Consider the following 24,015-nt stretch of genomic DNA (forward strand, 5'->3'; position numbering starts at 1 on the left):
CTTCTTTTCTTCACCCCCCCCTTTTCTTCACCCCCTTCTTTTCTTCACCCCCCATTTCCTCACCCTCACTTTTCCCTATTGTCATTGAGTTTCAACAAATTATTCTGAAAGAATAATGCAGAATCTCTTTAACTTCAACTCTGTGCTTGTTTGTATTAATAGAACTTGCCATCTTGGACAGTTGATAGCAAAAGTTTGTAGAAAATGATGCCATTTTAAGTTCACAGTCTACTTTGTTATCTTTATGGCATTTAGAACCTTTTTTTTTTCCTCTCATTTGCATAGATTGAATTAGAACCTGTAAAGCTTCTGTCTACAGAAGACCACCTGGAGCACGCCCTGGCTATTGAGAGAAGAAGAATCCGACTGGGCTATGAACAGGTCTTTCAGAACCTAATGCAGGAGAGTAATAAGGAAGGTGATTACTGTGGCCAGTATAGAAGATGGAACAAATGACTTATGGGCAGCTGGAAGGGAGGAAAAAAGCAGACAAAATATCTGAGTAGAGCTCCTTGAGGTTGTGGTGTAGAAAAATGTGTGCCGGATTTGTGAGGGTGTGTAAGACAGTTATTCTAATAGAGTGGTATTTCTTTGTCTTTCAGAAAATCCAGATTTAAAAATGCAGGACTGAAGGCCAAGCATGCATTAAATAGATGTGAAATGCAGATCTTCATGTAGGTTATATGCGTAAGGTTTAACAATTCACACAGAACTTTGCAATACGGTCATAAAGTCCTATGACACTAGTTGTAATGTAGATAGAAGGATAAAATTCACTCAGGCTTATGGCTGTGTCTTTGCAAGAAAGCACTAAGAATAATGCTTATGCCGTTGAGATCATTCCCAACAAGCAGGAGAAACTTCATTACATGGAGGTCAAAACAGGAAAAAAAAAAAATTTTAAACTCCTCACAACCAAATTAGAAAAATTGAGCCAAGAAACAGGTTCGTCTTTATTTCTGATAGTAATCTCTGTTCTTAAAGACGGTTCTGCTCAAAAGTTGCTGTGTTGCTCTGCAAAAGAAATTATTCACAACAGTTAACAAATATGCTGCTATTTGGAAAATCTGAGCTGTAACTCTGTGTGTAAACAACAGACATTATGTGGGTTTACTGATGAAAGATGAAACCTGTTGTAAATATAAATTCTAGTCTTTAACAATTTAGTAAGACTGTGTAGAACTGAAGAGACTTGTTTGCTACAAGCAAACAAGTTATTTGTCTTCATGGTAATTGTCTCGTAGGAGACAGCTTAATACCATGAAAGACAAACCAGAGGTTGCTGATTTTGGTTTCCACTGCCTTGCCTGGAAACTTCCTCGAAGGATCTTATCATTGTTAGCCCTAATGCACCTCCTTAAGGAGACAGAACAAAAATAGGGGAAAGAGAGAAGAAAATACTGTGTGTAAAGGCTGCCAGGTAGCAAAATAGGTATAAATCATATCCGGAAAGCGAAATTTGTCTTCTGAGTGGATCTTAGGCAACAACTTAAGTAGGTCCAAAGTGCAAGTTAGTCAAATGTGTCCCTACATTTACATAATCATAAAGTTAGTTAATTATGGGAAAAGTCAAAAGTACAATTCAGGTCGAACAGCTTCTAGCACAGATATGCACTTTTAAAATGACAGCATCATCTCACGCCTAAATCTGTTCTTTCAAAATATAACTGAAAAGACAAAGATTAGAGTGAGGATGTATGGCTAAACATTTGAAAATGGAATTGGAAATGCTCAGGTAGTGGAAGGTGGTTACTGATTCCAATCCATATTTCTCTCTTTCTTGTGTTCTATATTGTCTCTGGTAATCACAAGATTTGTAACAGGTTGTGAAATAATCATGTCATACTTAACCTTAATTAGACACATTTGTACAGGTGCCCATCATACATGGTGGTCAAAGTCTATGAAAGGCATTTGAATCAGTGATAAACTGCTCTGACAACATCTGTTAGAGGTCATGCATAGCAACCATGAATAATCACAAGGACATGGTGAGGCAGTTGGCTGCCTGCATTCACAGCTAGCCAACTTTCACAGTAACTGCTTCTGACACAGCTTCTTTGGAGGTCTGGGAAGGATCACTGTGCTGTGATAGACTGCGGGTGCACCATCCCCCGCCTCTTACGTCTCTTGGAAGCAAATCTTCAGCCTTCTTGCTTCCCTTGCAAAGAACAGAGGTCTTCTGTGTCTTTCTTTTTTTATTCTTTTCATTGTGTCTGAAGTAAATTGCACGCTTCAGTAACTGAGGGTATTTTCTTCTTGGCTATTAGAGTTACTAGCTGAAATAATTCATTAACACATTGCTGCTGTATTTCAGATACTTTTGAAGAGAAAGATGCGGTTTCAACTGACCTTACTCATGTACAGAGTATTGAGCTTGTCCAGCCTCCTCATGCAAACCATCATGGAAACACTTTTGGTGGCCAGATCATGGCTTGGATGGAGACAGTGGCAAGTATTTCCGCAAGGTACTTTTCTACATCATAGTCTTTGCATATGGTTCTAAATGGATGTGATTTTAATATTAAGGGTTTCACTGGGATTTATTTTATGAAGAATACAGACCCAAACCTTTGAGACTTCTTTCTCCTCAGATTGCAGGAGGCCTTTGAACTATTTGTGTGGTACATTTCCCACAGCATGCCACATCACTCTGGGAGTCAAATATTATTCTTCTTCTGTTATACATGCAGACCCTAAGGCAAAGAAGCTATGTTATCCTCCTGAAACTCTCTGCAGAAAGTCAGCATTGGAAATAGGAATAGAAACCTGGCCTCCTTATAGTTGGTGCAGTGTTTTAAAAGCAGAGTTAGTCGTTAAGTCAGGATAAAACTGATACTAACCCTGTATCACATGATATCCAAAAATGAACAGCCTTCTAAATGTTAGTCTGCAGATCCTTATGCCAGAAGAAAGAATAAGTCAGAGAAGAAGAATGAAAAGAAACAGGTTCTGTTTTGTTGGTGCGCACACAGAATGGATGCATAACCTTCAGCAAGTCACTTAGCCTTTCAGTCTCTCTCAAGTCCCACATCCTATGGGTTGTAATATTTATAGCAGTTTAAAGGGCTCTGAAATCTTCAGGTAATAAGTGTGAAGTATTTTTGTGACACTGCCTAGTATTGCTTGTCAGTATGGCCTAGACATATAATAATTTAATTTCTCTTCCCCTGAAATCAAACCGTTGTTTTTCTCCCTCCTTGTTCTTGGACTCTATACAAAGCTGCTTTGTAAGCAACACTTGAGTTCCAGTTTGAATTCTCTTTGCATACCAAGTGACCTAATTCACTGCAGGGATGTTAGATATGTTTTCGCTTTTTAACTTTAATAATTAAATGACTTCCCCATTCATTATTCATATAGTTTTGATTTGTAGCCAGTAGTTCTACTGATAACAACAGATTTTCTGTAGTGGTTGGATAAACAGCTTGCTTTAGTAACATTAGAATGCACTGACCTTACCCCAGTGTGTAATTTTATTGGCTTGAAAGGGGTTGTTTCAGATTTTTGTCATAATATGACCCAAAATATTTACCTGTTTTCATTTGATAAATTTTACTTAGTGAGAGTCACATTTAGGTTTAAAAAGAAAAGAAAAACATCAGCAAATGAAGTAGTGAAAAAAATTTCTTTGAAATAATGAATGTCAGACATGATTTGTCATGTTGAAAATCTCAGGAATAATAGCTGGTGACAGAGGCTTGTTGAAAACAGAGATTTTGTAGTTTATGCTTGAGAAATAGCTAGTCTCACTACAAACCTGCCACTCACAATCAGACCTGACCTTTGAAGGTGCCAGTTAAGAGTTGCTATGGCCACAAATTGTGATGGAGAAACGGAAGAGGAGGGCTAACCCTTGAAAAATAAGTTTCAAAGGGCATTTTAAAGGTACCCTGCTTCTCCCCTCTCCCCCTGCCCCTCCACTTTTTTGGCTGGACAATAAATGAAAATCTTGCAGATAGCAGTAAAGCCATTTGCATATTAGTAATATTAGTTTGAACTGGATCTGTACTTTCCTGTTTCTTAAACTTGCAGTGATAGCATTCAGGGCATAGTTTTCCAGGAAAAATGGAATATTTAGGCCAAATTTCTGTTTTGTTCTTCTCTTATTTTCAATAATATTGTGTTTGCATCTTTATGGTGAACATTGTAAATAAGATCACCATTTAGTATTTTAAATCAGAAGAGCAAATTATTCTTAATGAAATTAAGAAAGTCGTTTGAATGTATTAGCCTATTAAAAAGATGTACCAGTCAATTAATTAGCTACAGATAATTGTGTGCATTTAACAATACCGGTACATTAGTTTGCAGAGTGCAGTCGAGTTAAAAGCTAGGAACGCTACAAAGTTGTACTTTCAAGTATAAAAACTGCACAATGAAAAATCTGTTCTCAGATGTGCATATGGGATTCTTATTGAGGAGTTTTGCACACATGCATGAGGGTATAGCATTTTTTTTCAAAGTCTAAAAATAAATGGTATTATTGTATATTGTTCCCTACTCATGTGATGCACAGAGATCCCAGTAAAGAGTGGGGCTTTGACTACATTTAGAACTGCTGAGGTAACCTCATTTTTGCCCACGCCGGAGAGCTTGCAGACTAGATCCCAATTCCACAAACCCTTAAGTTGTACCTGTACTGCAGATTTTTTTCTGGAACATCTGTGAAGGTCAGAGAAGCAATGAGTTATTGGCATTCCCTAGTGTAGATGACACAATATTGCAAAACTTTTCCTTTAGCAGGGTAGCTGTGTTTGATCAGGTGTGTATCTGTTTGTCCACTGTGCCAGTCCAAAGAACAGCTTTGCTAGTATGCTCATGGAAAGGGTACTCGCCTGGCATAGACAGTCTTCTGTACTAAACAGCAAAGTTTTACCAGTGGCTGCAGCCTATTTCACAAGCAGTTTGAAGAGATTCAGTAGGACAACGCAGCTGAGCCTGACTACATGTAATTGAACACAGTACAGGATCAGGTCTGAAATAAGAAAAGACAGGTGAGCAGGTATGCAATTGGAAGGACAAAGGGAGCAGAATTACTAAGATTTGCGTGTTTGTAATACACTATTGTGCCCTCAGCTTTTGAAATTTAGCCAACAGTTCTGCGTTTCTGAATTGATAAGTGATCAGTTCAACATCTTTCTGTCCCTTTTGTGTGTGCAAAGATGAGTTTCCCAGCTCAGCACCAGTAGCGAACTGCACATAATTTAGTAAACCGGACAAAATTAAAAAAAAAAACAAAACCAACTATGCTTTTGGCAGTTATACGAGTAGTTTTTTATTCTTATTTCGTATAACACTAGCAGAAAACATCTGACAAATAAGCAAAAAAGTACAAATATTAAAAAGAATAGATGGACTGACATTGCTTTGCTTGAACACTGTTTCTGGTGCTCAACCTTTCTGCTCAGGTTACTTTTAATTGTTTAAGGGGTTTAGAATCTGGCATTTTTCCGTACTGAGCAATATCCTACTCCCCGTGCAGCCGTATAGAAATTAATGAAACTCTGTGAAGTAAGTTGTTACTCTGTAGGTAAGGGATTCATGGTCTGGCTCCAAAAGAAGGTAATATCACGCAGCGAGAATTAATTAGTTGGTGTTTGTAAAGTGTGTTGAAAATGAAACAGCATGACATAAGTGGTATTATGTTTGAAGCTCGAATTATATGCTCTAGGAGCTGAACATGTTAACTGTATTTCAGTGGGTTACTGAATAAATTAGTGTAATATTGTACTCTTCTAGGTTGTGCAAATCTTGTTGCTCTAATCACTACCCACTTCAAACCTAACAAAGGAGGTTCTTTAACACGACTGTATGTTTTGCTCTTTGTCTCTCTTGCTTTTTTTTTCAGCCGTCTTTGTCGTTCATATCCCGTCTTGAAATCAGTCAATATGTTTAAATTCTGGGGACCATCCCTTGTGGGTGACCGTCTTGTCTTCAATGCAATTGTGAACAATACATTTCAGAATAGGTAAAGCTCCTCATCTCCTTGTCTTCCTTGACTTCTCCAGCACCAGCCTAACTGCGTGTTTTAGGTTTCAGCTATCAGAAGGATTTGCGTTATTAAATGAATTATTTTTCAGCTGGAGCTTTGAGGCATATATCTATATCTATAACTATCTGTCAGTATGTGCTTTTTTTTTTACTTTTCTCAGTGAAAGTTTAAAAACATTTATTCTCTGACTTCTCTCTCAATTTGAAGATCGTTTGTAAGCAAATCCCAATCCTGCAAACTCAGACCATAAATATCGCTCTGAAATTCAGGGATTTTCAAGGGGTGAGTTGGCCCCACAACTTTGATTCTTCAGATGACTCCAGCTTGCTGCCAGGATCTTCCTGTCTTGGTATCTGTTGACAGATCTGGGTTCTATTTATTGCTAGTTACTGGCAAAATTCATGCTTTGTTTGTTTATTTCTTCCCATTGTTGGTTTGGGTGTTTGCAGAGGTGAGGCTTTGCTAGTTGCTGTTTGGAATAAATGGCTGCAGCCCATGCTGAAACTTTATCTTTCGTTGAGTATATGGTCACTGTAAGCATGAAACATAGATTTTGGCACACTGAACTCCTGCTCCTGGAATTTAGTGTTGTGGCTGTTGACCAATCTTGCGCATATCCTGCCTACTAATGGTTACTCTCTCTTTCTTTCTCCTATGCACGCGCTATCTCCTCTGCTGTTTTAGGGCTACTATTGTGTTTGCCTCACAGAGAATGACTCTCCTCTGACCTTTGGCAAAGGGATCGCACCTCTCTGCTAGGCTGTTTCCCCATCTACAGAAATGGCACTTTGGGCCAACAGCCCCTCTGGTTATGTCAGGGGTGTGACAAAACTTGTGTGGAGCCCCGTTCCAGTAGGAGGACATGTTCAGAAGTTGCAAGAGGTGTAGCAAGACAAGCCACAAGAAGGCAGAAACTAACGTAATTCCTCCTCCAAATTCTGTACGCTGGACAAATGTTATCTTGGCATTGCTCTTCCATGTCTGTTTTCTTTGTAGGTGTATTTGGTCCCTGCAGAACACTAGCAGGGCATGAATTACCTTCATACTATGCTTCTGCTGAATGTCAAATCAATATAATCTTGTTCACTTTCGCTGTCTGATTCTCACAGTATGCTTACCGGTGTTCGTATTTTGCTACTTAGCTGAATTTTCGCTCTTTTTATTAATGCTATTTAGCTAGTGCCACCTTTTATTTTATTTCTGAAATGTGTCTAATGTGAGTAATTTATTTTGTATGCTACAGAAGGTATTTGAGTCAGGCTTCTTGCACGCAGGAAGGTGTACAGCAGCCCTTCTTAGTATGTCTCAGGGCTGCTTCTGCATCACCTGTGGTAGTTCAATAATTAATTTAAACTTTTATTTCAGCGTGGAGGTTGGTGTCCGTGTTGAGGCTTTTAACTGTGAAGAATGGATCAAGGACCAAGCACGGCATATTAACAGCGCATTTCTCATTTTTAAGACTGTAAATGACAAAGGAGAGCTGTTCACCTTCCCCAGAATCAAACCTACTACAAAGGTCAGGTCTCATCCTCAGGAGTAGGATGAATGCATACATGAGATTATGTGGTCCAACCCGGCACATTGCATGTCCCACAGCCAGCCCCTGTAACCTTGCTGGGAAAGCAAGGACTGAACAGGGCACTGAAATGCATCTTCTTGCAGAAGAGGAAACCTCTAAATGAAATGTTTGCCTTTGAGTGAAAGATTTGTCGTTGTTAACTTCAGTCATCCAAAACTGAGAAGTGTAGCGGAGGGTAGTTATCATTAGAAATTTCGTAGTTAGTTGATGGACAGGGAAGAAGAATCTGCTTTTTGCAGTTTTTTGCACCTGTCTATATGTGCAATCTTCACTGACTCTAGATGAAACTCCTAAGTGCTCAGTGAATAAAGTTATTTTTATAAACCCTTAATGAAGACAAGAAATAGAGTTAATAAAGAAGTTTGTAGGAATCAAATCCCATGATATGGGTGGGCTTTCCAGCTCCTTTGACATGGAGATCTCAGCACGTGTTTCCCTGAAAGTGATTCATGAAGCACTCGGAGCACTGTGAATACTATTGTTGAATTATTTGCTGTGATGTCACCTGTTGTTAACCTTACTGTTCCAATTACGAGATTTTTAGTCAGCCAGCATAGACAGAAATTAAATGATTATTTAACATCAGTGAACTTGTATTTTGTAGGATGGCAACTGGACGAATGAATCAAGGTGTCTTATGTACTAGCTGAGGCAGTAAGGTTCACTACTGCCAATTTCAGGCTGTTCCAAGAGGAAAAACTAACTCTTCCTCTTTAAAAAAAAAAAAAAAACAAAGCGCCATAGCAGCTTAGCTTCTGTCAGAGAAACAGTGCTTCCCTTAAAGACCTGCCTAGAGGGGCATCCACAAGCTAAGCGACAAGATAACATGTACACCCATTCCTTTGGAGTAAAGCAACAAATCTGGGAAAATTAGTATGTGTTCAAGAGAGTTTAAACTTTCAGTGGTCATTTGACTGAAAGTGACAGCTGGTATGGCAGTGCTCTACAAAACAGACAAGAGATGTCTTCAAAAAATATTATGTAGTCCTTGATTTAAAGAAGGCTGAGATGCACTAATCTGGAGATTCTTCTTATTCCAGAAGCTACATGTCAGCTCTTAAAAGCTGAGGAAAAGAAGCTTTTCCAAAGTGACATATCCTTCAAGATAACAAGTCCTATTGACCTTTAGTGCAGTTTGGTGTGGTGTACGTTCTTGGGTCACTTCCGTGCTTCAAAAAAAATCCACCCTGGCAGAGTAATAATAAGAGAAGGGAAAGACCTGCCTCCTTGAAGGGCAGATCACACTGTTTGTGCAATGTTTGCTCTGTGTCCCAGATCCATGTGCACTAAAATAGGAATTCCTCCATGCTTCCTTTGTGCTTTGAACATCAGATGATGATGAATTGGATTAATAGTTTATTTGGTGGGTGGCATATTTAGAAAGAGTAGAATGTGTGTGGTGCACTGCCCAGCTGCCACTGGTTTAGGACCAAAAAGTGCTAGGAGTATGCTACTGTGATACAACTTTCTTATTGGATTGTTCTTGCAAATTTAAGGGAATATTGTCAAGTCAGAAGTAAACCACTGACTCAGGTTAATCTGGGGAAAGGCCAATGTACAAAGTACAATTCTTTATTTATTTGTAATACGCCTCTGGCATTTGTCCATCTGTAAGAAATAATTTTTAGTTGTCTTTTTTTAGACTGCGTCCTAAAATAATCAGATATGTTACTGTCTGGTTTACTTTTTATAAAGGATGGTGTGAGGCGATACCATGGAGCTATTGCCCGAAGGAGAATTCGACTAGCCAGGTATAGTTGGGTTACAATGAGAACTTGATTTTGAAAACTTAATTTTTTTAATGTATCCTCTAAAAAAGTGATCATTTGTTAAGTAGTCAATGTCTCCTCAAACATAACTGCTATGTTGCAGTTACTTTCCTGGTTTACTTTCCAAGTAATTTTGCCTGAGTTACACTGAAATTATTAGAGGCTACTTGTCTCAAAAATACTTTGCTCTATACGTTATTTTGTTTCCCCGTCTTTCTTGGGAAGAAAAAGGAGCTATTGCAAACCTGGCTTGCAACCGAAAATTGATAAAATACCTGTAAAGTATTTAGAAGATACTTAAGCCTGTAAAAGTGATTGTTTCTAGTATATATAGAAGAAATTGTAAAGAATCAATTCATGCTATTATTTTTCTTTTGAATTTTGTTTTAGAAAATGCATGTTGTCTGCTAAAGAAGACAAACCTTCTGATCCCTGGGAGAGAAGCAACCAGGTAATCTGTCCTAACACCTGCTTGCATAAAATGGTGTATTTGTACACTTTTTGGGTGTGCAAAACAGTTGTACAGGCCGTATCAGTTTCCAAAGTGGACCTTCTGTACTTAAGCATTACGATAGTCATGGAAGAATGGTTAAATGTGTAATAAGACGAACATTTTTTTCTTCTAGAATTACTGATTTAAAAGTAAGTTTCATACAAAACATAAAAAATGTCTTTAAGATAGACTTTTTTAACAAGTGGTCCCTTAAGTAGCCGAGCTGTAGATTTATATCCCAGTGTGCCCAGCTTTTAAAAAGCTGAATTCTCCTGCTGAGGAATTAGTTTAGGTTTTGGTTTTTTTTTTTCCTTTACCCAGCCACTGACTTTCTCAAAAATTGCTGTGAGGAGACCATTTAGTAAACGCTAAAAGTGGGGGGAGAGACGTGGCAATACCAACGACAGATGAACAGTGAAATACTGTAAACTTTGTTTCTATGGGAAAGAGAGGTGAAAACATATGTTCATTCCTAGATACTCTGCATCAAGTGGTACGTTTTTCTGGCTTGGACATGCTAGGCCATAGAATGTTCCTCTGTCATAAAATCAATAGCAATGAACCTGAATTTAGGTGGATTTATAGACACCCTAAATTTTCTTTCAGTGATGAATTTTTGTGGTTAAATTTTCATTGCATTTAAGATCTCAGTGGCTCCCAGAAATTTTACTGGGTCTTTTTCCATTACATGACAAAATAAATAATTGAGAATTATAATGCAGGAAGTGATTTGCTGTTAACAGAGGCATCTCCACTGTTTGAAGCAGCATTTCTTTTCTGCAAAACAATAAATATAAATATGCACACAATGATAAAAACGGCTTACTTAAGATTTATTTAATATTAAATTAAAACCTGTCATTAAAGTCTCTAAAGCTGTGGTATTCTCTTTATACAGTGGTTAAATGAGAACTCCATCCACAGTAGTCAAGCATAAGTAACGGATATATTTGCACTTTCTCTGCTCTGAGCCTGCTTTGTAAAGCAATTGCCAAGATAGACTACGGCTTGATAGCAGTGAAGAGGTTAATTTTCTAGTAGATTTTAATTACTTAGGAGGAAGATGGACAAAACCATTAATTTAGTGGTCTGAGAGGTTACCTGTATTATCTGTCTGGTGGTCACAGTTTTTCTGCATTGTTTTGTAATTGGAGAAGCCCAAAGTAGTATTTTGTTGTTGTTTAATTAGGGTTGTTTTGCCAACAGCCGTGTGAGCACATAATCTAGCTATTGAAAGTATTTAATTCAGAAACTACTGGACTGTGTTTTCTGGAAGGAAAACACTTATGGGAAAATACACATTTGTTTGCGATTGAGGGGTAATGATAGAAAAAGAACATCTTATTTCTGGAATGTTGAGTGAAATGTACCTTTACCCTTTCATTTCTAGAAATGTATCTTACATTTCAGGCATATGTGAGTTACAGCAATATAGCTGCACTGACACACCTAGCAGCAAAACCAGGATGGGAAATAACCAGTACACTGGATGATGTAAGTGCATAATTGTGGAATAGCTACATAGCCACTTTAGCTATGTTTCACCGTAAGAGGTGGGTGGAGAAAAGCAATGTTTTATATTTGTAAATAAATACATTGGCTGTGGCTAGAGTTTCCCTGAAATGTTGCAAAGCAACCTCTGATTGTCCAGGGAGCTGTGCAACCTGGAAGTTCCATGGAGGAGTTCTACGATGGTCTGAATGACTGGTGAGCATAGGACTTGGGATCCCACAACGGCAGGCTTGCCAGCAACTGATCAGTTGGGCTTGTTGAACAACACACAGGAGAGTGTAAAAACACCAACAAACTCGTATCTCATTTCTGTGAGACTTTTTTTTTTTGCCACAACTGACATGCTTCTGTGTTTTTTCCAAATTTTTTGATTCCAGCAAAACACCAAACTTGGACATCTTTGTTTAGGCAGTGCTGTTGGTGATCTGTGGGGCTTCTCATGTCACTGTGATAAGCAAAATGTGTGCGGCAGTCTGTAATATACTGCCTTTACCAGCTCTGCAGCATGGGAGACGTTTCGAATAGCAGGTGTTATCCTGTGATAGTTCCAAGTGGACACTGCCAGTAGACAGGTGGCAGCAATTTATATACCATATTTTTCAGTCTTTGCCTTCTCAGAAGACCACTTGACTCTTTTTCTAGGCACGTTTTTCCTTTCGGATATCTTTCTTTCTGCCCTTTTTTTATTAAAAAAATACAAAAGCCTGAAAGCAAAGCACTTCTCCATTTATCAATCAGTGTTATAATCTCAAAATCAGTAAGGAATCTTGTGTAAGCCAGTTTTAAGATAGGAAGATGCTGTTAAGAAAACCAGTAGCAAAATAATTCAGCTGAGAAAACTCAGTTTTAACCTAGTCACAGTGCATGTTTTCCAAACTATCAATAGATATCTGTTAAGGTTTGTTTTCTGAAATATGGTTAGTGACTGGCAGATTACTTTAAGATCGTGTAGATTCAGAGATGTTTTGGGACAAGAAAAGGCTGTTAAAATCTTTTAGTCTGACCTCCTGCACGTCACAGGCTATGAAACTTCACTTACTGATTCTTGCATCTAGTCAGTAAGCTACTTGAGTAAGAGCATATATAAATCATAAGGAACTCCAGTGACAGCAAATCTGCCAGTTCCCTGTGTAGGTTGTTCCAGTGGTTAATAACTTTCAGCAAACACTGTTGTGCCAATTAAATGACAGACAGCACTCATGCTGGAAAAAGCAAGCTTGAACAATCAGACTGAAACATTCAGCGTTATTTTCAAGCCTCTGCTAAGACTATTATTATCCATATGAAACTTCCTTTCTGCATCCACTGGGACTGCCACAATCTCAGTTTCTTTCTTAACCCTAAATGCTTGAAACCTGTAATAGAACCAGCACCAAATGTTGTGAAAAAATTACTTCATACAAAAAACTAAAACCCATGCACATTCTGGATGACATTTTAAACAGCACGATGTTACTTCTCTCTCTCAGCAAGCCACCAGGTACCTTCTAGTATTACTGGAGTCTGGAACTTTCTCCCCTTTTTGGGGAGTCTTGATAGTAAGATCTACCTCTAAGCCACTTAGGCCTTATCTGGTGGAAAATCTTGAGATCTTGAGTAGCTTTTTCTAGGTGTTCTTTCATCTAATTGAAGTAGGTATCTGAAATCCAGCAAAATCTGACTCGGGCAGGATGTAGGATGCAAATCACACTGATGCTGTCAATGGATGGAGAGTAGGTATCCATTCCCATTGTTCTGGACATTTCTGCATAATCTGGCATTGTCAGTCATTAGATATTCCGTAAAGAAGTGGCAGGGATCCAGGGTAGCACACTACTTGTTTTTTTTTCTGGAAGCATGTATGCAATGAACAGTGATAGCAAACCATAGTTATGATTGTAGGCCACTTCGATTGTTGTATACCATTTATTCCGTAAGTCAGTCTTCTTGCTTATTTAGCATCTACTTGCAGGCACAAGGTAGGCTGCTGACAAAGCATGGATGTCAGCAGTAGGCAGAGGGTACACTTGTCCCCATATGTGACTGTATGCTTACCTCTAAATTAACCCACTAGGGGGATTACATTTGCTCTTTGGCAAAGAAAATGAGAGTGAAACCAATTTTGGACTTTACCTGTATAACTCCTCCAGTCAAATTTAGATGTGTGCTCGAGCCCCTAAATGCTGGTATAGATAAAGCTCTAAGGAAATCTTTCTGCCAGCTCCGGTTAATGAAACGTACCATCTTGGCAAATGTTAGTTTCGTTCACTTATCACTGTTTCACGCTCACTTTTGTCGGTTTTGCAAACGTGAGCACAAGGGACTATCCCTTAAGACACTGTAGTTAGCTCAGAACATTACATCATCTTTCCTCAAGCACTGCAGGCCACCACACGGATATCATACCAGTCTCATGTTCTCTGCACTCATGTACCAGGTCTTGATCCTTGTACTTAGGGTATACAGTGGCGTAGGCACAGAACAACTACTTAGCCTTCTTGGATAGACATGCATAGTAGCATCTCCACTCAAACAGATCTCTTCAGTGTCCATGAAATGGTTTCTTGGAGAGACGCTGAAAGAACCGATAGTAGGAATCAGGTGGTAGTGCTGATCAGTGCTCTGCTTGAAGGCAGTCATGCTATGGGCAAGGAGACTGTCAAAGACGTTAGACTGAACTGTATTTTGGGATGAAATATTCTAGTAGGTAGCTTTTGCAAAGCAGCATGTCTTCTGTGTATTCAGAGGATTTGTTCCCTTTTCCATGGAATTAGAATGACGCCAATTCGATTGACAGTTTTTGAACGTAGAAGGTGGCACTGTGAGCTCTTTGACATAGAGCCACAAGACTTGTAGGCCTATACTAATACTGGCCTTGCCAGTGCTCACTTAGCAGAGAAATGTTTTAACAGCTGCACCTCCTACTTCATTTTGTGATTTTCAAGTCTAGAAGACTTCTAAGACATGATTTCTTTTCTCTGCCTTAAAGGAATATTGATCCATGCATCCTGTAGCTGGTTTCTAAGGCCCTTAAGCCTTTTGTTTTACCCCAAACTTAACTTCAGCAAGATGCTTGCTGGATTATATTGGGTTTTTTTTCCCAAAACCATGAAAATACGGAAACATACAAAATCTGTGTTGTTGCACAAATGCTCTGTAAACCAAAAGATTATTAATTTTTGATATAGGAAAAAAAAAGCAACAGAGATGGTGACGCTTACGAATTTTGTATCACTTAGAAATGAAAATCTGTTAAACTTTCTAGGATTTGAGAAGCAATTTAGCATATCAGATTAAAATTTCGGAATAAAGTCCGCTACTTCTAAGCACTCTCTTCTACCCATCTTCTTACATGGAAGATGGCAAGCCCTTCTTTTTCAAGGATCGTGTGTACATTGTTATGTGCAGGCTATTCCTTTTGAATTCTCTGTGTTAGGGTTCAGGCCTATGACAAGAAATAGACCCAAAATAATCAAGACAAGATACTGCAAGTGTGGGACAAGAGAGGCAAAACTATGTTTTGAAATAATTTTTCAGTATGTTGTTAACTCTGGGGCCTCTGCTTCACAGTAAAGAATAGGGGAGAAAGAAAAGATATTTTGGAAAGAGAAATTTTGAGTCATTTTAGGGGAAGGGGGCATAGGCCAACATGTGACTGATTTGCATGGGCAAAGGGAGCTGAAGTAGTTGAACTCTACTAATTACTAATTAAAGACAAGCTACTGGACTGCACAGGTTGGAGAGGTGGATCAAGGAGGTAATCCATACATCATCCAAAATCATACCTCTTAAAGCTCAGAAAGTGCTTTTTTAAAAATCTGGTCCCTTTTGGATGTCTGTAGGTAAGCTCCCCAAAGCTACAATGCGCAGGACTGCTGGATACGTTCCAAAATCTTGGCGGCAGGGAGGGCAGTTGCTTGGTTTGTCTTATTTTGCTAAAGTCTGTGTTGCCTCACAGATACTGCAGGGATGCGCATTTCATCTAGTGTGGCCTCACTCCAGCTTGCTCCTGCTCACCAGTGCCACATCCAATGGACCCTACTCTTAACTTTTGAATTCCTGGAAAGCTTTAAGTAACCATCACTACTACTGCAGATAAATCTACCTTAATAAAGTTTCTTTCATTCCTTCCTAAAAATCGTATGTTACCTTCCCTTGCTTTCCCATATTTATGCTGTATTTCCTTAACTCAACCTGGCTCAAGGGCCATGTTAAAAAACAGTAGAATTCTGGACCAGTACCTGCCCAGATTGAAAAAGTCTAATCTGTCACTGATCACTGATGCCAAATTCACAGAAAGAATTGCATGAGGTCCTCAGGTTGTCCCATTAGCTTTTGGAGTCAGTGAACTGAAGCCTCTGTGAGGAGGCTTGCTATAGCAAGGTTGAGAAAAGGTTTTTACCTTCATTCCTAAGCATATCTGCTGTTGTTTATGAAAGTGGTGACATCTACATGGTCCCATAACTCAATTTTTTCTAAGGCACCTGCAGTGAAAGGTACTTAGAGACCGTATATACTGTGAGAAAGAGGACATACTGGCCTCTAGTTCATTCATTTCCACTTGCAAGCTAATTCAGCTATCCTTAACCAGATGTAATTAAATCTGTGTGTTGTCACTATGCTATCAGTGTATTAGATTTTACATTGTGCTGTATTTTAATGTAAAACTAATCTTGAATACTCATCCACCTTTCATCTATCAGATATAGTTTCATATGTATTCCTGAGAAAATCTGCTTAAGTCCTAAATGTGTAACATCTATAATTGTTAAAATATTTATAGCAATCATTCTTTGTTTTTAATATGATATTCACTTTTTTCAGATAAAAATATGGACTCATGAGGAGGGTGATGTGTTGTCACTCAAAGTTGAAATGCAAGTGAAGATACCGTCACATCTAGCTTTCGCCCTTTTGTCTGACTTCACATTCCGCCAACAATGGGACAAACATTTCCTGTAAGAACTTACTTTTCTTTAAGACTGTTCAAATCCACTGACAACTAACCTTTTCCAATACAAATATTTTTGAGATGTTGACACTTTTCTACTTAATTAAGAAGAAATTGCTGTAAGAAGTTGACATTGAAGATTCATTAGTCAAAGTATGGATTGGGTTTTTTTACCTTAAAAATAAAATTTAATTTCTCCTAAGTCTGACTTAAAAATATGGTTGGCCTGGATTGTCAAAAGAAAGAGCTGGGACAGAGGTTACCATTTTCTAAAATGAACAAAATTCCATGCCTACTAAAATGTATGTTGAAAGAGTTAATTTTAGTAGGCTGCATATAACTTGAGGTCAATATATCATGCATGCTCTCTGTAAGAAACAAGGCAAAGCTGTGGACTCCTTCATGTTTGTGTTGTTTGGGACACTGATGCTCAGCTTCATCATACAGTCAAAGTGAGAAATCAAGAAATGGGGATATTCAAAATGCATATTTTAAGAAAAATAACATCTTATAAAGTGTATCTGAATTGAAATGGGTTTCAGAATTGCTGTAAAAGGTGTTTGAGGTTTTTTTATTTACCTTATATGGTGTAGAATAATGACTAGAGGCAATTGAATTGATACGATACTAATTTGATTTGGTGAATATTCTCTTACAGGAGAAGCTTTTTCTTTAGTCAGACATTAGTTGGTTATTCTATCCTTCGAAATTTTTATCAGAGGGTGAAAGTGGAAGCTTAGGGATATTTGAAAATTTACAATCTCTGCTGAATTCATGGCTTGTAACAAATGAAATCTGAAGAAATATTGTGTTGATTTAACATATCTACAGCCAGTATCTCAGATTTCTTATGACTACCATGAAGCCTGATTGACTGGTCAAAATAGAGTACCAGCTTAGCAGTGTTTATTGCTGAGGCAGTAGAAGCTGAAATTAAATAAATCAATTACTGCCAGTGTAAAGGAAAATTCTGACTTTCTTCTGTAGTGAAAACTCGGATGTAGTGGTGAGTACTTCCAAGACAGTGAAAGACTGTGTCCTACCCAGGTGGCCCTGTCTGAATGCAATAGGACACAACTTCGAATAAAATCGTACAAATGTTTCCTGACTGTCTTTCCTGTGGTGTGTCAGATGGACAATGTTTGGTCATTCAGCATTGCATGGCATGCAAGCTAATGTCACTCCAGACAGGAATCAACAGTATGCAAAAGATAAGCTTTTAAGACATTGCTCCAGCACCTTGCAGCACTTTTAAACAATTTTGTGGGACAGAGAGGTGATGTCAGATAAGATGTTGCAGAAAACCTCAATTTTTCACTCTGTGTTCCTCTCCCTTCCTTGCTGCCTGAACATGAAAATCATAGGCTTAATGTTAGGATGGAATATATGTTTGTACTGTGTTTTTTGTAAGAGATGCTATTGCATAAATCAGGGTCTGCATGTGTGTGTTACATGTATTTGCAGAAGCTGTGAGGTCCTACAGGCTGTGAATGAAGATGAGAAGATATATTATGTTACGTCTCCACCCATGACTGGCCATAAACCCAGAGACTTTGTGATTCTTGTGTCTCAAAGGCAACCCTGTAAGCCAAGGTGAGTATGCAATTTCAAGTTTAACTGTGAGCACTTTGGAGCCACAGTTTTGATTACTGTTGACCTTTATCTGGGCCTGTCGCTGGGTGACAAAGATGATACTTTATTTTTTAAGAAATTAGATTAGTAGCTGATCTAAAATACAGTATGTTGATGGCTGAGTTTGCACAACCAGATTTGTTTTGCAACATGAGGGTGTGATGAAGTAAATTCAGAGCATCACATATTTGTAGCATAGTCCAGTATTGCTTCTTTGATAGTGACTCTTCGGGAGTGGTCTATCAAGAGGGAAAATAGGCCAGAATTCCAAACAGGCAATTTGGAAAAAAACATGTCCCAGAAGGCCTGTCAATGTGCTGAAGCACATAACTGGGAGTTTGTCTGTTTGTTTGAAGTGACTTTGTAGTCCCATTTAATGTAATTCTGGAGATCTTCTTGTTCGAGGAAGTGCTTGGCCTTTCTTGAAACCTCAGTGTGACACATTTATTGTATCTGTAAATTTTGCTGCTGAATTTGGTTTAAAAAGTCCCTTCATCAGTTTAACATACATTGATTTTTTTTTTTTCATTAGTTTTCCTTTTATTCTTGCATAATGAAACATGGATAAATGGGACCATTTGGTGTATCTTACCATTCTTTATTCTCAATTTGTTTTCTTATATTCCGTAATTCTTCATGTTAACAGAACATTGCTTCTAAAAGGCAGTATTCTGTACTGTGCTTGCTTCCCCCCCCGCATCTGGGAATTGAATCATGTCTACCTTTGCTGAGGCCACACTGTAAAGCCTCTTAGTAAGGGTTGCTCCTAGACCCTGATTCTGTAAACGTGGGTTGTGGAGAGCAGGATAAGTAAAAAAAAAAAGAAGGTGTTGTATGTGGGTGATTGTTCTGTGGCTTTCCACAAGTGTCTCCTTGATTGCAGTCTGTGATAAAGCCTTATTGAGACTCAAGAGAGCTGAATCTTTTAACATGTGTCTTTAAACATACAGGAGCTTGTTTGCCTTCATATAAAAATGACATCTTTGGTATAGCTGTGCGTGCTCTGTAGTCATTTATATGTATCTTTTTTAACATCTTGTTGAGGAAATGTCTGATTCTTCCCCTTGCCCTGCAGTGAACCCTACATAGTAGCTGTAAAGTCAGTTACCCTCACGTCTATGCCACCTTCTCCAGAATACTGCAGAAGTGAAATCCTTTGTGCCGGATTCCAGATCTACAGTGACAGCAACAGCTCCTGTACAGTGAGTAGCTCTGCAGACCTCAGCTGTGCCTCCTTTCCTGTAGTATTACATGTGCATGTAATCTCATTTGAGCTAACAGTCTAGAACAGCAACAGCAATATGACAAAATAATGAGTCAGTTTCCCCAGAGTTCAGTGTGGTTATTAAGACATTCTTTATGCCACAAAGTGGAATCTGTCTTGCCCAACTTTGGCCAATCTGAATGTTGGGAAAGAAATCTAAACTAAGCACTGGAGGTGGCTAGGCACCTCCAGAGAGTCATTCATTCAATCCTAAAATACACTTCTAGAAGGTGTGCATTAAACTGCATTAAATTGGTCTCCGGTTGTGTCCATCTCTTTTCACTAACTATAGAGGAAGTCCAAGGAATTAGTTCAGATTAAGCGCTTAACTTTAACTTTCATATGTCAGGAATTATGCAGTGTGAATCCCATCTCTGGACCAATGACAATGTTCCTCCTTTCTTCTTTTCCATGGGAAGGCTATAATTTTTTATTTAAGAAAATATATTCCTGAAAATATTCAGCAGCTCTCAGTGGCTGGGATTCTTTTTTCAAGGCAATGGCTTTGTTCATAAACCACATGTATTTAACAGGTTACACATAATCTTTCTTGCTGCACTGCTGTGTACATTTACTTACATGCTTGAGGACCTGGCAGTAGTGAGGACACTGAGATCACTAAAGTACTGTAAAAAAGGCATGCTCTTTTTGTTAATTATTGCCTTCAGCTTCAGAAGCACTATGTGTTTCTATTTGCATCCATAAAAACTTTGATACTCATCTAGGCTCTGCAAAAAATGGCTAACTATTGCAATCCGCAGGCTTTTTTGGATCGTTTATTTTTGTTTAAACAGGTGTGTTACTTCAATCAAGTGACATCAGGTGTTATGCCGTACTTAGCTGCAAATCTTACTGGCTCATCAAAATCCATTGAAGACACTGCTTTGGAATGTATGAAGTTCTTGGAGCAGCAAGTACTGCAGTTAAAAACGGATTTCTGAAGAGACCGCTAAAGATTATCAAGCAGTACTGGTTTAAATTCCTGCATGTGCGTTGATCATTTTTCTACAGGTTAGCTCATTTGGATCATGTAGCCAATATTGGGCTTGAGCCCAAGAATAGCTAGTGCAAGCATTTTCTATCAAAATAAGATTAGGCTTTAGGTTCTAAATTCAATTTTTAATTTTAAAAAGATTAAAGGACAGATGACGCTCTTGATTGCATTAATGAATTTTATATAAATGGAGAGAGAACTTGGCCCAGTAGAACTGTAGCTCCTGAGACTATTTCACTATTTCAATGTTATATTGAATGTAATAGCATCCAGCCAGTTTTAAATCAGTAGATACCACCCCCCCCTCTAATTGGCAGAGAAGTGGTGCCACTAAGTAGCTTATCCAATGCTCTGACCTGGTTGTCCAGCTTCTTGCACACCCATTATATATAGATTACACCCTATGTAAGTTAGTGTTTGCCAGTGGTTGTATTTATCTGTTAATACTTGTTTATCTGTGACTTCCAATAAATGTTTCTGAGGTTACAAATCCATGGTAAATTTTATTACAGTATCTCTGGAATGGCTTCAGATGTCGTTCCAGAAAGACCGCTTTGTAGTGGTGATGGGGACTGTTGGCCTCTTAGAGAAGTGCCATGACCTCCAGCTGGCAAGCTCTATGCAAGACTGTTCTGCCAGCATTGAATAAATGCAGAACAGTAAGACGCTTGGATCCACTCCCTCACAGATGAAAAGGGAGAACAGTTTAGAGGTTTTATTGTGGTGTGTCTACTTTGTTTTCTGCTTATTTTTGCTCAAAAGAGCCTTGTTCAGAAAAATGAGTATGATCATCAGCAGTTAGATTGTAACATGAATGCGGGGGTGTTAAAAGAATCAAAGCACGTAAACTGTAGCAGTGCCCTTTTATCTTACTGTAGTCTCATAATTGGTAGAGCGAGAGCTCTCGGAGTCTGGTCCAGTTCCCATTTAAGTAAATACATCTTCAATTTAATCTATAACCAAATCAAAGCTTTCATCAGTGATTTATAGGTTACAGCATGCCTGCACGTTTTGCATATGCCATGTCTACCAAGTGCAGCAGAAGAGACACTGGCAGGAGTCCTGGAAGCCCCCGGGTGTGCTAGCACCGCGAGTCACCTGGCCTCTCAGCGAGGCTGGTTTAGCTTGGGTGCAGCCTTGAGCCAAAGCACAGGTGAAATCAGCCGCTGTCTGCTACGTCTAGCGAAGGCTTGCCACTCTGTGCCATTCAACACAGGGATACCTTTGCACTAGTACTGAAAAAAGTAAAGCAGGTCCTGGCCTTTGGCTCTGGAGGAGATACAGATCCAGATCCTGATTTTGGATCGTCATTTTTGTCACCTAAGGTGCACTCAAGTCTAGGCAGCGAGGATGGCAGCCTCAAGGCAGCCCCCTCCACAGCCTGAAACCCACTGAGGCCCTGCCTCCTCCTGGCTGGTAGCGGAGGGGTGCAGGCCCCCTCCGTGGAGCGGGAGCTCAGCTCTCCGAGTCCTGCCCACACTTGCTGTGTGCAGATGATGGCAGGCAAGCTCTTGAGTGGGCAGGTAAGTCTCTGTGCTCCCAATTTTTAGTGAAGAGAGACACCTAATGTTCAGCTCTGAATACATGCATGACACATCAGGGAGAAAGAGCCCAATCGCTGCCTGCACCAAGCATTTCTTACCAGCTATCTGGGAGGCTTCCTATGCAGCAGTTTGTAACCTGGCTTTAGAGACATTTACACACTGAACTCAGCTGTGGGGCTATCGCAGGGGCTATCCGGAGAACATTATTTGGCATTTTTGAAACACTAGCGTCCTGCTGAGCTCATGCCTACATGAGAGGTTCTGCCCCCTGCCCCCAACACCAAGACCTCGGCCACGGTAGTGCAAAGCACTGCAGAGCTGGGCCATGTTCCGGATACAGCCCCCGCCATCTCCGGGGGTGTAGGGGGGAGAGCGGCTTTTTGACACAGACCAAGGATTTTACCAGCCTCTGTGCAACTTCTAAGACAAGGAGATTCAGGTTTCTGGTGCACAAACTCTAATTATTTGCCTAACTTTTGAATTTATTTATGGGTACAATGCATCTTTACATGCAGCATCTTTTACAGCCGCTTTTCAAATACCTTTCTTCAACTACACGTCGCTTTGTGCAATCATCTGAAAAGAGACTAGTGGGTGCATTTACCGAGTAGTTTTGTCCAACAGTTACTGAAGACTGCTAACCTGCGCAGCTGTTTGAGAGGGTAGTGCAAGCATTGCCGTGCCTCATTTTCCTCAGCAGTCACTGGAGCAGAGGACAAGAGGGAGGCGTGCATGCTTCCAGCCCCGTGCAAGCATGTGCCATTACTTGAAAACAGCTGTTGCCTTTGTACTGAAATTCTCACAGAGACCGTACCCTGTGATTTTCTGTCTGAAGTAGTCCATTATTTCTCCCCAGCAGACAACAGAGCAGCGGGCAGGTGTAGGAGCCCGACAAGTGTTTTTATAGTGCAAGACAGATCACAGCAGCAGGTATGAAACTCAAGGTTGTCTTACCCAGCGAGGGTGGTTAGGCTCACTGACCTCCAGAGGAGCACTACGAGGAGGGCTGCATCACTGTGCTGAAGAGACAGCTGGGCTGCATACTAGCATGCCTTGCTCATGCTCCACCATTCTGAGAGCAGAGGTTAATCCACCGCTTCTTGCGGGATTTCTTTTGCCACAACCATCCCCTCCTAAAAACAGTCATCCTTTTTAGCGGTCTCTTTCGCCAAGCAGAAGTGACAGTGATCAGCTGTGGGAAAGGAACAGTGAATTTTCTTTTCCTCTAACGTACACATCATACTCCCTATAACTTAGCGGTCTGTCAAGGGGATGCTTCTGCCTCAGTAGCAGTAGCACAACGGGGTGATCACGTCTTACTCAGAACCACAGACCCGCAGCAGCCATTTCCTCGGGAGGAGAGGCTGTGCTCTGAAACCACAACTCACACACCACACTGTCCACACCAACCCCCATCTGGGAAGTACTGGTTCCACTAGGAAAGCCAAGGTGCACGGCTTCAAGTTCCTACGGGTAAGAGAACGTGTTACAGTATCAAGGAATTCTTAAAGGCAGGAAATGATCTAAGAAGATGCTTTTTAAACAGTATACTTACTCACTTTTTAAGCTGGGATAAATGTCAGTTGCAAAATATCCACATTAAAGTGATACTGCTTTGAGCTTTAATCCAATAGTTAATCAAAACCCTGTAATGAATCCTTGATTTCATCCATTCTCTCCTCTTCCCCATTTAAATGCGTGCTCCAATTATTATAAACTGAAGATTCACGCCCTATCTTAACTTATGTGCCTTTATATGCAGAGCAGAACCAGGAAATGCAAAGTAAGAGCTCTAACTATTGGATTCTTTAGCAGCGTTTTATTAAACATAATTAACATGTACAAATATAAAATATATCCACGCAATTAAATTCCTGTATTTGTTGTCCGCTGTAAGAAAAGTATATTCCGAACTCATGGTTTCAGCAGCTGGTCCTAAGCACCTCAAAACCCAGTCCTGAGCTCAAGTCTGCTTGTGGTTGGTGTTCCTTCTGTGTTCTCACCAAGGCGATGTATGGACTGTTAGGGCACTTTTACTCAAAAGGTGAATTAATTCTTTAGAAGCAATAGCTTTACTCGTGTGTAACTTCCCCTCAAGGACTGTTGCTTATTACTGTGTAACGCAAGCTGAGGTTTTTAGAAGGCACATTTAAGATTTTTGGGACACGGAACTACCGTAGTTGTCCGACGGCAACCACAGCTGCAGCAGAGGACTGAGAAGCGCCATGTTGCAGGCGCCTGCCTGCAGGGCACAGCGGAGCGCTGCGCAGAGACCCGGCACGGCTCCTGCCCGCGCTGCCCAC

At 39.7% G+C, this 24,015-nt stretch overlaps 1 protein-coding gene across 1 annotated transcript; it reads left to right on the forward strand.

Annotated features, from left to right (window-relative positions):
* Window positions 1-285: 285 nt before the first annotated feature.
* On the forward strand, window positions 286-20,115 carry ACOT12 (acyl-CoA thioesterase 12; the record flags this gene model as incomplete). Its single annotated transcript, XM_009583692.1, has 11 exons — window positions 286-418; window positions 2,318-2,468; window positions 5,852-5,971; window positions 7,361-7,511; window positions 9,270-9,325; window positions 9,734-9,794; window positions 11,247-11,330; window positions 16,152-16,285; window positions 17,743-17,871; window positions 18,986-19,112; window positions 19,969-20,115. Coding segments are annotated over 11 exons (1,293 nt in total), but the record flags the coding sequence as incomplete, so codon positions are not given.
* Window positions 20,116-24,015: the final 3,900 nt, after the last annotated feature.

The sequence above is a fragment of the Fulmarus glacialis genome, unplaced genomic scaffold, assembly GCF_000690835.1.
Source record: "Fulmarus glacialis isolate BGI_N327 unplaced genomic scaffold, ASM69083v1 scaffold13428, whole genome shotgun sequence".
NCBI lineage: Eukaryota > Metazoa > Chordata > Aves > Procellariiformes > Procellariidae > Fulmarus > Fulmarus glacialis.